At 43.9% G+C, this 13,301-nt stretch overlaps 1 protein-coding gene across 4 annotated transcripts in view; it reads right to left on the bottom strand.

Moving 5' to 3' along the window:
• The window catches only part of Dip2a (disco interacting protein 2 homolog A), a 78,228-nt gene that overhangs the window by 38,970 nt on the left and 25,957 nt on the right, over positions 1-13,301 (bottom strand). For 3 of the 4 annotated variants that reach the window (XM_075979911.1, XM_075979912.1, XM_075979913.1), the window contains 5 exons: positions 12,038-12,265; positions 6,639-6,767; positions 4,500-4,619; positions 2,776-2,973; positions 583-674 (listed from right to left, as the gene is read on the bottom strand). In XM_075979911.1, the coding sequence (XP_075836026.1) occupies positions 583-674; positions 2,776-2,973; positions 4,500-4,619; positions 6,639-6,767; positions 12,038-12,265 (767 nt within the window). The remainder of the gene's footprint in view (positions 1-582; positions 675-2,775; positions 2,974-4,499; positions 4,620-6,638; positions 6,768-12,037; positions 12,266-13,301) is intronic. The other variant, XM_075979914.1, reaches the window with a different exon arrangement.

Below are 13,301 nucleotides of genomic sequence, written 5' to 3'. Positions count from 1 at the left end.
CAGTGCTCTTAACCTCTGAACCCTCTCTCCGGCCCTAGAAACCTTGTTTTGTGTACCTAGTTTTCTGTTTTCCTCCTTCCTTTCTCATTCAGCCTGTCTTCTCTCTGCTTTGTCTGTGAGCAGTTTTAAACAGGGAACAGAGCTCACACGACAGAGGAAAGCACTGAATGGTTCCTGGAATTCTCATGATCTTGTCAATCGACACTTTTCTGTTGGAGGGCCGCTAGCAAGACACCCCACTTTCATCATCTTCTCCCAGCTTCCACCCTGACCTCCTGGTAACTAGGGGTAAATTCTCTTCAGCCTGTCCGGAGCAGTTCGATCCACCAGAGCATCCTCCGATGACAGCAATCCTCCACCCTGACTCTGTATCTAGTAATCCACATTAGCCACACGTGCTGGCTGCTGAGCTCTTGGTGTGACATCATTCTTATCACAAGTTTTTCCTATTAATAAGAATTTTCCCATTTCTAATGTTAAACTGTAATTCTAAACAACTGATAGAACACCAATTTCAATTAAGATATATATTTAGGTCTCGATTTTGACTCATTCCAATACAGTTACATTCTCACTACTTACTCTGTCTCCAGGCTTAAGTAGCGCTTCATTCTTACTGGTCAGTTTATTAAGTAGTGTATACGCTAATTTTAAACTCCGACTCCAAAGTTTGCCTAAAATAAAACAAAAGTAACAGCAATGTTAATTTGTAAGAAGCTAACAGCTAACATTTAATGCAGGAGCACATGTCATATATATATATATATATGTCCATTTCTCTATCAGTAGATTCAGTTTCCAGCTATTAACTGTTTAGTACAATATTGCCAGGACCATCACAGCTTCTTTAAAAAAAATCCTAAAGTTATTTTTATTTATACAAATGGGGTTTGATTACAAAAACCAGTCAGCAAAAAGGCCATACTACAAATATGTATGTATGCAGAGTATGTATAACTTCTAAGGAACGTGATCACATTTCACACTGCTTTTTCCACCTAACAGCTCATTGTGGGTGTAGTCTTATAATTTAAGCGCTCATTAATGACATCATTGGAGTAGTAAACATCAAGATGAGTTATATCTTCTTCTCTGCTGTGTACTTGGGAGAGCCCTTGGTACAGAACGTGACAGCTGCCAAGGACCATGCTGCCCCGCATGGTGAGCAGTTGCTGTGCTCAGCACCCAGACCTGATGAGCCCTCAAAAATAAAAGGCTTCACTGAGAAAGGAGAGAGAGGGGTGTAGGGGTTGGCATGTGTCTGCAGAAAGGCAAGGGTACTGATGGGTAGAGACCCCGGAGTCCACTGCTAACACCCACTGTAGCTTCAACTTCACCGTCCGCATTATCTCAAAGAAGAAACAGATGCCAGCTAGACCCCTTCAGTTCTTGTGCAGTCTGGCAGCCATGCTCCCTTTCTGAACGAATGCTCACATGTAAATAACACTGAAGTAGGTGCTATGCTGACATGTGTGAACAGAGACCAGAGATATCAATGAGAAAAAATTCAACTCCAAACACTGTTTCAGGCTGCCTTAAAGGTCAATTTGGAATATTAATAATACATGCACATTTCCCAGAATCTAGCTGTCTGTCATAAATAATGCTTCATGACCAAGTCAGTTTTACCCCGGGAATACAATCTCTGAGATTATCAACATAATTTGCCATGTTAATGAAACAAAAATGGAAAATACAGTAATAATCTCAAAAGGTGGATGAGAATTAATAATGATTCACAATTTTAAATGACTATACCAGATTTAATGACGGATGAGGGGAAACCAAGTCCCTTAATGAGCTAAGGGTGTCATTAAAAGCCAGACGGGAGCTGTCACAGCCACGTTAGACACTACAGACCTTCCTCTGAGCAGAGGCAAGGCGGGGACATCCGCTGCAACATCAGACTCAACATTCCACACAGAGCAGTAAGAGGGTAGCAAAGGTAAAATAACTGGAAATAAAACTGCTCTTTGCGGATGCTGTGGTTATGTTCTTCAAGGATCTTTTATAATTAACTCAGTAAGGCTGCCAGATTTATCAACACGCAAACACCATTTAACTTTTAAAGACAGAACAAAAGGTACAATACCATTTAAATATTTAAGACTTAAGTGTCACAAGAAACACACAAGGCTCTCCATGGAAAATTATAAATCTGACAACCCAAATTCAATCCCTAGAACCCGCATGGTGGAAAGAAAGGAATGACTTCCACAAGCCGTCCTCGGACCTCCGTGTGGATGCCCCGAGAAGCATGTGCACACGTGCACACACACAGGTAAAAAAGAAAGAATTATAACACATTATTGATAACAAAGTCTCAAATATGCAAAGGTGGTAATTCTCAAATAGATTCAAAGCCATGTCCATCAAGGTCTGAGATTCAGAGATACCCAACAAGCTACTTCTAAAACGGACCCTGAAATACATGGACTGCACACAGCTAAGATGCCCTCTGAGAAAAAGAGAGGAAGATTCTCAGGTGTCAAAACTTGTTACAGAAAGCTATGACATCAAGAGTGTGGCAGGGCAGGTGTGGGTGATCCATGCCACTCATCCCAGCACTCAGGAGGCAGAGGCAGGTCTGGTCTACAGATCGAGTTTCAGGACAGCCGGGGCTACACGGTAAGACTCCGTCTCAAGTGCAAAGACAAAAAAGAAGGTGTTCCATCTCGGCGCACTTCTCTGCTCTATGATGTGCACCAATACTGCGTGGCCCATACGCAACAGTACGAGGTAAACAGGACACACCATGCGCCTGCTGATACTTGCCATAGGTGAGGGTGTAGGTGGCCTTCCCCGCTGTGTCCAAGGCAGTCAGACAGGGGGCTTTGGGCTGGGTTGTGCCCCAGAGCTGCAGCGCAGCCAGCAGAGATGGTGGCCCCGAAGTCCCCATCGACAGAGGCTCTCCCTTCAGCACTGCCATCTGATCTCCCTCAGGTTTGGGCTGATTTGGATCTGGCTGCTGAACTATAAAGCAACATCAAGATTTTAAACCTGACATTTGAGAGTGCTGTGCACACATCTGTTTACTAATGACTGTACTTTGTGGTCTCACATTGTAGTCAAACTTATAAAAAAAATGACAGTAATCTGATTAGATTTTGTTTTCCATCATTGCAGCCACAGACACATTAATGAAAGGGCTAAAGAAAAGTTGGTTAGCGACAATAATTTGGAGACAAAACCTACTTGCCATTCTATTAACCACAAAGCCATCTGATAAAGCTGACCACAGGACAGCATTTCTGCTTTCCTCCCTGGGGGATGCACTGTGGTATGGGGAACCCTGCAGCTCCAAAGCAGAGCAGGAAGGCTTTATAGAGCCTGAGAAACAGGTCCTAGAGACTGGCTCACTTCAGATCATGTGAGCAGAACCAACTCTGCAGTCAGGCAGCAAACCCACCAGCACTGGGGCTAGAGAGACCACTAGGCGGTTAAGAACGTAATTGCTCTTAGGTCTCAGATCCATTAACTCCAGTACCAGGGAAGCAGATGCCCTCTTCTGACCTCTGTAGGAACCAACCACACACATGGTACATATACACACATAAAATAAAATGAATAAGCTTAATAATTTAAAACAATCACCAGCATTATTTGAGAGGAGAACTGGCCCAGTGTTCAATAAAACTGCTCTACAGGCCGTGGGCACAGCTTAGTGGTAGACTACTTAGCTACGTGTGTGAGGCCTGGGGTCAGTTTCCAACCTAGGCTGGGGTGGGGGCAGGACTTTTCTTTCCAACAGCCCTGATGTAAAGAGAAAAGAGGAAACTGCTGGCTGAGCGTGGTTGTACCCACCTGCAATCCCAGCTCCAGAAAGACTGGGGAAGGTAGGAAAATTGCAAGTTTAGGCTAGGGTGAGCCCTCTACCCCCCAAAAGACTAAGGATCAGCTGTACAGTGACTGTTGCCTGCACCACACACACACACGCACAAATACACACACACACAAGCATGAACACACACATACATACGCATACACATGAACACAACATACACACTTATATACATGTGCACACATGCACTAACACTGCCTTATTTCTCTTGTTTTTTGCTAGTTTTCTTTTAAGAAATAAATCTACACTCTTTCTTTTCTAAATAAATACTCATTTATAAATGAGGACCTAAAATTTGGAAAAGAAGTCAAAGGTAAGTTAAAAATCAAATGCTTTATTTAAATCTGTAGAAGTTCGGGTTTAAAGTTTAAATCAAAATTTAGATAATCTGAAAGAAAAGTTTAACTAATCTAAATTAAACAAAATATAGGCCGGACTGGATGCACAGAAAAATGCTACATTGCTTTAATCTGAGCCCTAAATTTCCTACTGCTCATGTCCTGGAAGCAGTCAGTGTGGCTCCCCACTGCACATGCTAACCCGTATTTCACTGTGTCACATCACACAGTAACTCACAGGAAATACACAGCTGCCTGCATCCAGTCTTGGTGACCACAGTAGTCACAAAAACGTGGAAGACCAAGTCAGAGAACACTACCTTCCAATAATTCCTCGAAGTCATCCACAAAGAACTCCTTCAGCGGAGGGCGTTTTGGCCTCTTCAGTGTATTCAGGAGCTGCTGGATTTTGGAGGACACCCTGCTGTTCACGGGCACACCTGTCAAGGGAAGAGCAGAGAGGAGGAAGGTGTGTAATGCCACACCCACCGGAGCATGCACTGGGTGGGAGGTTTAACGACAAACTGTTAAGTGTAGCAGACCTGCAAATCCAGCCAGGCACTGCCTGTCAGTCACTGTATACTGTACTAATCCATTTGACAATGGTACAGAAGAACTTCAGGTGACTGTCCAGGCAGGGAGATGTCTCTGTCAATTCTAGAGCATTGGAAGTTACTTACAATTATATTCTGGGGACTTTGGTAGAGTTGAATATAGAGAGTTATAGTTATAGTTTTCCTTTGTTATGATAAAAGATAAATTAGATATGAAACCTTAGACTCACAAAGAAATATTGTAACTAAAATTCTTGCATACCTATTTTGTTATATGTAATTTTACTATGTCCAAGTTAAAACCTTCCTTTTTATTTAGACAGAAAAGGAGAGATGATGTGGGAAGTCCTTCTGCATACGTGATGCTTTTATTAGTTAATGAATAAAACTGTTTGTCCAATGGCTTAGCAGAGTAAAGCCAGGCAGGAAATCAGAACAGAGATAGAGAGAGTAGGCAGAATCAGAGAGATGCCATGTAGTTGCCTAAGAAGCAAGAAGTAACAAACCACGAGGCTTGTTGTAAAACATACAATAATAGAAATGAATTAATTTAAGATGTAAGAGTCAGTTAATAAGAATCCTGAACTAGCAGGCCAGTGTTGTAAATACCATAGTTTTCGTGTGATTATTCGGGTCTGGGAGGCTGGGAAACAAAAGGGCAGACTCCGACTACAAGCAACCTTAAATCCAATCAGACTGGTTATTCCCATAACATTAATGCCACTATTACACCAGTGGGCAAGACTTGCCAGGCCAGTAATTATTTTAGCTTACAGGGTTCACAGGTAGATCAGATTGTTGATAAATTTTCTCTCCCAGGAGAATACCTTCCAGCACTGTAAAAACTGGCCAAAAGGGATAAAAAAAAACCCTACAGGTTGGTAATATCTTAATTTTTCTATGTCCTATGACTAAAGTATGTGGCACCTTCAACAATAGGGTCTTACCCTCCTATGAATTTCTGGATGAGTTTATTTCTGAAAACAATTCACTAAGATTTTCATAAGAATTATATGATGAATTTATAGAGTGCTTTGGGTAATCCTAATTTAACTCAACATAATTTGAAACTGATCCTTCTGTGATGGCTGTGTATCTTGCTACTTCACTGAAGCTATTTATTAATTATATCTGTATGAATGCATTTATCTTTTGGAATTGCACAGACAAGATCATATCATCTACAAACAAGGACAGCTTTACTTCCTCCTTTACAGTTTGGATACCTTTTATTTGTTTACTTTTCTCTGCTTGATTTCTCTGGCTAAGGTTTCCACTTCTCACTTCTTTGTGGAGTAGAAGCGCAGATAAAGTAGGCATCCTTGCTGTGCCTCACCGTGCTGTATCCTGATCCACGCCAGGAGACACTCTAAACTGCCTTGGTCTTCCGAAAGCTTGCTTTCAGCTTGTCTCTCTACTGTCTTGTCTTGCGTGTGGGTATTAAGGTTCAATCTTATATATATTATGTCTTTCCTTCTACTTTCGATTTATTTTGTTCTTTTTCTGCTTAAGGAAACTTTTAGAAGCCTGAGTTCAGACATTTTTATTTTCTAATATTGTTATTTAAAGCTCTAAATCCCCTCCAAACATCCTTCACTAAGTCTGCACCAATCTCAAAGGCTGGCACCCAGCTTGCCATGGCGACTCTGAGTATAGGAACTTTCCATAGCTGCTTATTTCCCTTCTCCAAAACTGGAAGCGGGAGCTGTTTCCTAGTTATTTCCAGTTATTCTTCTACATGATGTTTTCTATGGTAACATTCACTGCACACTGGTTTCTGTTTATTTGCACAGAAGAATCACAGAAGTCTGGCTTAATTAGAGAAAGGGACAACACAAAGGCGATGTCAGACGTCACGGAGAGAACCTGTTGCTGTTTCAGAAGAGCAAGAGAAGCGGCTCTTACCACCCGCAGTTTCCAGCACGGTCCTGCCATGCCCTCGAGGAACACCTCTCACAGACGCCACCTGCGGACGCTCATAGTGGGAGTGCTCCGCCAGCCCCGTGGTGACATCGGGTGGGGCAGAGTGAAGATCTGATGTTTGAAAAACATACCCGAATAACAGTAATTAGTTCAGCAAGCAGTAAGTGTCTCTCCAAACCTGCCAGTCTAGAGTTTCACTGTCTGAGCTCTAAGCAAGGGATTAATTATGCTATCCTGAAAGTTTGTTTTCCAGGATAAACAAAGGATGCAGGGCCCTATACACCCCAACATGCACCATGTAGAAATGTGTGCACGTGTTGGGAGGCGTCTCAGTTCAACCCCTTAAAAGACAGACACAGAGTGCTTGCCTCGACAGCACTAAAGACACATCTAGAACCACCAACTCTATCACAAAGTGCACAGAAAATTTGTTTATTAACACAACAGTCTAACAAGATCTTAGCTGGAAAGTTTCTCTCAAGGAAACAAATTTAATTTGAAATAAAATGCTACTACATGTTTTTTGTTACACTGTGGAGAAACAACGAGCCTTGTAACTTCCCTAAAAGTAGGCTGGATGCTACGAAGACATCATCTTTGTAGGTCTAAGAATAAAAGTACATACCCAGGGGATGGGAAGATGGTTCAGCAATTAAGAGCACTTGTGGACCCAGATTCAGTGCCCAGCACCCAAGTGGCAGCTCACAACTTTGTGTAACTCTAGTTCAAGAGAATCCAGTGCCATCTCCTGGCCTTCCTGAGTACTGCATTCCCAAAAGGCATATACATATACGCAGGCAAAACATTCATACACATAAAATAAAAACATATCTTTAAAAAAATACAAAATTAGACAGGCATTAAATAAGCCTTTAATAACAGTACCTTAGGAGACGGGGGCAGGCAGATCTCTCTAAATTTAAGGCTATCCTAGTATATACAGCAAGCTCTAGGCTAGCCAGAGATATATGTTGAGACCCTGTGTCTGAACAATTTTAAAAACTTAACTACAAAAACTAAGTATCGCATATACTAGTTAAAAATTCCTGCAATGATCCTGATATACCTATAAGTGATGCACACCTACAAGTACAACTATCTGGGTGGCAGAGACAGAAGGGTCCCAAGCTCAAGGTCAGTCTGTGTAGCGTGGCACAGCCCCATCTCAAATGAACAAAATACTTTAAAAACTAAAAGACCACAACCAACTTAATGTATAATCAATTAATGCTACATTTAAAACAGAGTACATAAGACACAAATTATTCCTTTCATTCTCTCAGCATAATTTTTTTTATTTTCATCGAACAGTACTTTGACCCGTTCCAGGTACTGACTGTAAGTTGGCAAGAACTCTCGTTCCTATTGGTCCTAACACTATGAAAGAATGGCAATGGGACAGCTGTTGAATGTGGTGCTGTACCACACACTGAATGTGACTGCTAACGCAGTGAGCTTGTGTGTGGTGGAGGCTGGTGATCCGCAGTATTTAAATCACTGTGAGGCTCACTATGGGGCTCTTAACACTCCGATGTTTCCATTCTGACTGCCTAGCACTTCATCAACCTAGATAAAATTCAAAGCTAGACCTGAATGTGTAGAGAGAAAGAAACTGCACAGGAACAAAACATAAACTTACTTCTTATAAGACAGAATACACTTAAAAAAAAAAACACTCTGAAACTTCAGTGACAGTTTTCACGCCCCTTCTTGAAAAGGCCTGGGGATGAGCAGACTAGAATTAGTCTGTCTCTCAGGAAGATGTTTCAGTTTGTAAGGAAACATCGTGTGCTTCCAAACCACACAAAAAGAATAATGATTTTAAAGCAGACATAGAAAGAAGATAACTTATATACTACAAAGTAGTTTTGTAAACAGCGACATAATACTAAACCTTGCAAGGGGCAGTGGTGGCGCATGCCTTTAATACTAGCACTTGTGAGGCAAAGGCAGGCGGATCTCAGAGTTCAAAGCCAGTCTGGTCTACAGAGCAAGTTCCAGGCTAGTTGAGCCTATGCAGAGAAACTTTGTCCTAAAACAAAAATCTCTGCTTTTAAAACTATCCCTAACCAGGCAGTGGTGGTACACACCTTTAATACCAGAACTAGGTAGGCAGAGACAGGCGGATCTCTGTGAGTTTGAGACCAGCTTGATCTACAGAGCGAGTTCCAGGACAGGCTCCAAAAGCTACAGAGAAACCCTGTTTCAAAAAACAAAAACAAAAAAACGAAAAAAAAAACCCCACAAACAAAAAAACCAAACCAAACAAATAAAAACTATCCCTAAAAGCATTGTTTTTGAATACAACTTATATCTATGTCAAAATATTTAATGCACTTTATGTTCTTAATCCAAAAACTGAAACTAATGCTTAAAAAATACCCTTACCTAATAAGATCCATTTCAAATTTTTTATTTAATATATTATTCTTTTTTAAGATTTATTTATTATGCATAGAGTGTTCTGCCTACATGTATGCCTGCAGGCCAGAAGAGGGTACCGGATCTCATACAGATGGCTGTGAGCCATTATGTGGTTGCTGGGTATTGAATTCAGGACCTCTGGAAGAGCAGGGAGTGCTCTTAACCATTGAGCCATCTCTCCAGCCCCCAATATATTTTCTTTGTCCTTCTGAAGTTCATCTATCTGGAGTTAGAAGCAAAATGATGGTTTTGTAACGAGGGCGGGGAGGGTGCGTACAACCTGAGTATCTATCCCCTGTGCCAATGACCTAAAGCTTTAGATTTCAGAAATCAGAGTAGCACAAATCTGGGACACTTACACACTCCACTACGTAAGCACTCCTCACCGAAACCTTGAAATGTTCCACAATGCGGTCTACATTTTGGATTAGGGGTTAAGGAAGATAAACATGTATTTGGAAATCCAGTTAAGAGCCAATGGGATGGCTCAGTGAATAGAAAGAAGCACTTGCCACGCAAGCCTTCTGACCTGAGTTCAACTCCCAGAACACACAATAGAAGGAGGGACCTGGCTTCCACAGACACATGCATGTGACCACACACACAAAGTAACAAAGCGCTGGTGGGCTGGGTCCACAGGTAAAGGCAACGTCCACCAAGCCTTACAACCTGAGTTCAACCCCCAGATGAAAAGAGGATGGAAAGAGAAAACCAACTTCTCCAACCACAACCTGTGCACCACGGTGCCCTCACACACATGCGCACAAAATAAAAAACTTTAAATGTATTTAAAATTAAAAGAATAAATAAATTTAGAAATAAAGTTAACTGTGCTCTTTAATAATAACTCAATAGCATATCAAAACTACATTTGCAGTAAGGTAATAGAATCCAAGTTGAGATCTTTTTTTTGAAACTGAGTAGAATCAAACAGAACATCTATGCTAGGCCAAGCAAGTGAGAAAGGAAAAGGGGCCCTCACAGCACAGCTGTGGGAGACAGGATGGATCGTCTGCCAACACAGGCAGCAAAGCTACCTTAAAATACCCAGAGTCGTCCTCTTCGGAGAATGGACACAGCTAACTCAGCTAACTCCGACACACACCGGAGGGTTCTTGTTAAGACATCCGTAGCACAACCACGGGAGCCGTCAGGGTTGCGAGCTATGGCTTGCTTGGCATGCTAGGCATGACCCAGAAGTAAAGTTGTCAGTGACAAGCTCTAATTCAGTGTCCTGTCCCCTTAGGAGGAGCCTCACAGAGCAGAGGCAAGGGATGAGCGTGACTCAGTGGGTAAGAAAGCAGCTGGGGAAGCATGAGGGCCTGAGTTCGAATCCCAGGACCCACATGAAAAGCAGGGATGGACATGACTATAATCCCAGCACTGAGTCTTCTGGGGCTTGCTGGCAACAGGACAAGGGTTAGTGAGAGAGCCTGCCTCAAGGGAAAAGGGCAGATAGAGCAAGATAGTCAAGTGTTCTTGTCTGGCCTCCCCACAAGCCTATAGAGATGTGTGTATGTGTGTGTGCGCACACACAGTTGAATATATATAAGTATAAAACAAAAACTACACAAAAGCCTCCAGATAAACAGGAAAGCACAGCACTGGCTGCCTTCCTGTTCCCGGTCCAGACTGTCAGATTCCTGGAGGAAAGGTAGGCCACAGTCACCAGCCGCACGGGAAGGGAGTGCCACGGCTGCCCTGGGCGGCTGTTTCATGATGCCTGTCTACTCCTGCTGCAGCTCTTCATGCGGCTGCTGGGAGTGAGAAGTGCGGTGTGGCAGAGGAGCCACCTGTTCCCACCTGACACACAAGGCAGAGTAAAGCAGATGTGAGCAGAAAGACAGGAATCCTATAGCAACTCACACAGGAGAAAATCCAAGAGCTATACTGACAAGCCCCACAGAGGACGCTGAGACAAACCACAGGCTACCGGAAGAAACATGGCCATTCACCTTCATCCAGCCAGCCCCCCAAACTTGACCTGAGAAGAACTCAGAACAGGGTCCCAGCACCATCTACAGTGGCTTATAGAAACCCTAACCGCTCTATCAAACAGCCCAGACACAATGCAAGTGCTCAGCACCCCAGACCCTGACTGCTCCAAGCAGTATTGATCCACTGCAAGTGCTCACCACCCCAGGTCCAGCCAAGAAGAAAAGAAAATGAGGCACCAGCAGCACTGGGACCAGCGCTCTTCCCCGCTGTGTGATCCCTGCAAGCTACGCTCACTTTTGTTTTTTTTTTTAAATTTTCTTCATCTGGGAAAATGAGGGTGAGTCTTTAATATGGACTACATTTAAGGAACGAGAACACGAATGCCCGTGGGCTTCCCACACAGCTAATCACACAACTACTGCTTACACGCAGGGCTTCAAATGGCTCACGGTGTCACTTCTTTCTAAGATGACTGTCATCCAAGAGCTCATGACTAAGAAGACACCTGTATCTCTGAGCCTGGTTTTGACTGACGTCTCAGGACCCGTGCACAAGGACAACTGACAGTCCTTACAGCCACACATACAAAGAGCCACAGGAAGGACAGTGACTAGAGCCAGGCCCAGGGTGGCCGTTACCATCACCTGGAAATCAGGAAAACAGGACGTCAAGAGAACAGCCTGTTGCTGAGGACTGGGGCACACCCCACCAGCCTGACACTGCCAGGCCACAGAATTACAGAATTGCTTCTGTCCCGAAAGGACACATTTCAGATAAGAAAGAGGTGGATCTGGATGGAGCCAAAAATTTAGCAAGAGAGCCATTCTGTTCAAGTTAATCTCGGTGCCAAGCTATCCAAGTGTGACCCCATTGTGTCAAACGCGATTATCAAAAGCCGAAAACCAGCTGATATCGCAAGCAGACAAGGCACCGTGTGACCTCAGTCACTTGACAGCAGTGCTCTGTCCCAGGCACTCCTGACCCTGCCCGATCTGCGGGGCCAGGCAGCTGTTACTGACCTACGTGGGTGTGGGCCGTGAGGCCTGCAAGCGCAGTGGTGGCACCGGGAGCAGCAGCAGGTCTCCCTCCCGGGTGGGATGAGGTGGAGGATGCAGAGGATGAGGTGGACGAGCCCTGAATGACCCTGTCGAGCCAGGGCTCGATGCTGGAATGGCTCTGGAGCAGAGTGGAGGTGAGTCGCCCCGGTCGCCGCAAAGAGCCCTCATCTTCTGAGGCAGATGACGTGTCTGTGATTGAAATAACGACGAGAAGCATGATGTAGGGATGGGTCAAGAGAGGGAGAGGCCTCTTACTCGTCTCCAGGCCTGAAGCACAGTGCTACCCCATGTGACAAGTGGGCACCTTAAAGATCACCTTCAGATGAGAACATAAGAAGTCCTACTCTTGGGAAGTGATTCCATCAGTGCCAATGTCCCCACAGAGGCCTTGGCCACAGGATCTTATACACTAAGAATGGAAACAGCGTTCTGTCCCCTAAACCTAGGAAATCCCAACTGGTATGTGCTTGGTGAGTGTCCAGCACTCACCGCTGTCCGTCCACGCAGCCTAAGACCACATCCACACAGCAGCATGGCGCAGTTGCGGCCCGCACCTCATAGCCTAGCCTGTGTATGGATGCCGCAGCCCTGCGGGTGTTATGGGAGACTGCGGCCCTGGCTACATCTATGTGCAGAGGGAAAGCAAGAGAAGTAACTCTGGGAAGGATTCCTTCCGCAACATAATTGCTTCCGCTCATAAAATTATTTGTGAACTAAGGTTCCATCAAGTCAGCACGCCTCTATTTTATTACAGTTATTAAAACATTTTTTATTGTTGGACAGTGCCTATAGTGTTATTGGTAGAAACAGTAATATGACACTAATTTCTGAAGACCTTGTCCAACAATAAGCTTTTCTTGAGAGGGAAGAAGCACCCACTGAGCAGCCAGTCACCTTGCAAAGCCTGCACATGCCATCTCAGCGGATCCAAGCGCGTCAAGCCTAACTGACGGTCAGCACGTTTAGACTTGGTGGCATGAGGGGCATCTATGGAAATGCATGGATGAAGCCACCAGACATCAGCAGCTCAGTCTGGCTCAGCAGGACGTTAAGAAACCTATCTACACATTTTCATTTCCAGAAGTAACAACAAATGAAAAAACATACCCGACCCTCCAAATAAGCATCTTAAGTGGCCCCAGTGGAGACCTGGCTTGGAGGTCTGCTGCACAACAGTCAAAGGGCACGAATTAGAATAAGTTTAAAATTCAGTTCCTTAGGTTTG

The sequence above is a fragment of the Microtus pennsylvanicus genome, chromosome 7, assembly GCF_037038515.1.
Source record: "Microtus pennsylvanicus isolate mMicPen1 chromosome 7, mMicPen1.hap1, whole genome shotgun sequence".
NCBI lineage: Eukaryota > Metazoa > Chordata > Mammalia > Rodentia > Cricetidae > Microtus > Microtus pennsylvanicus.
This window is presented reverse-complemented; position numbering and strand designations above follow the sequence as displayed.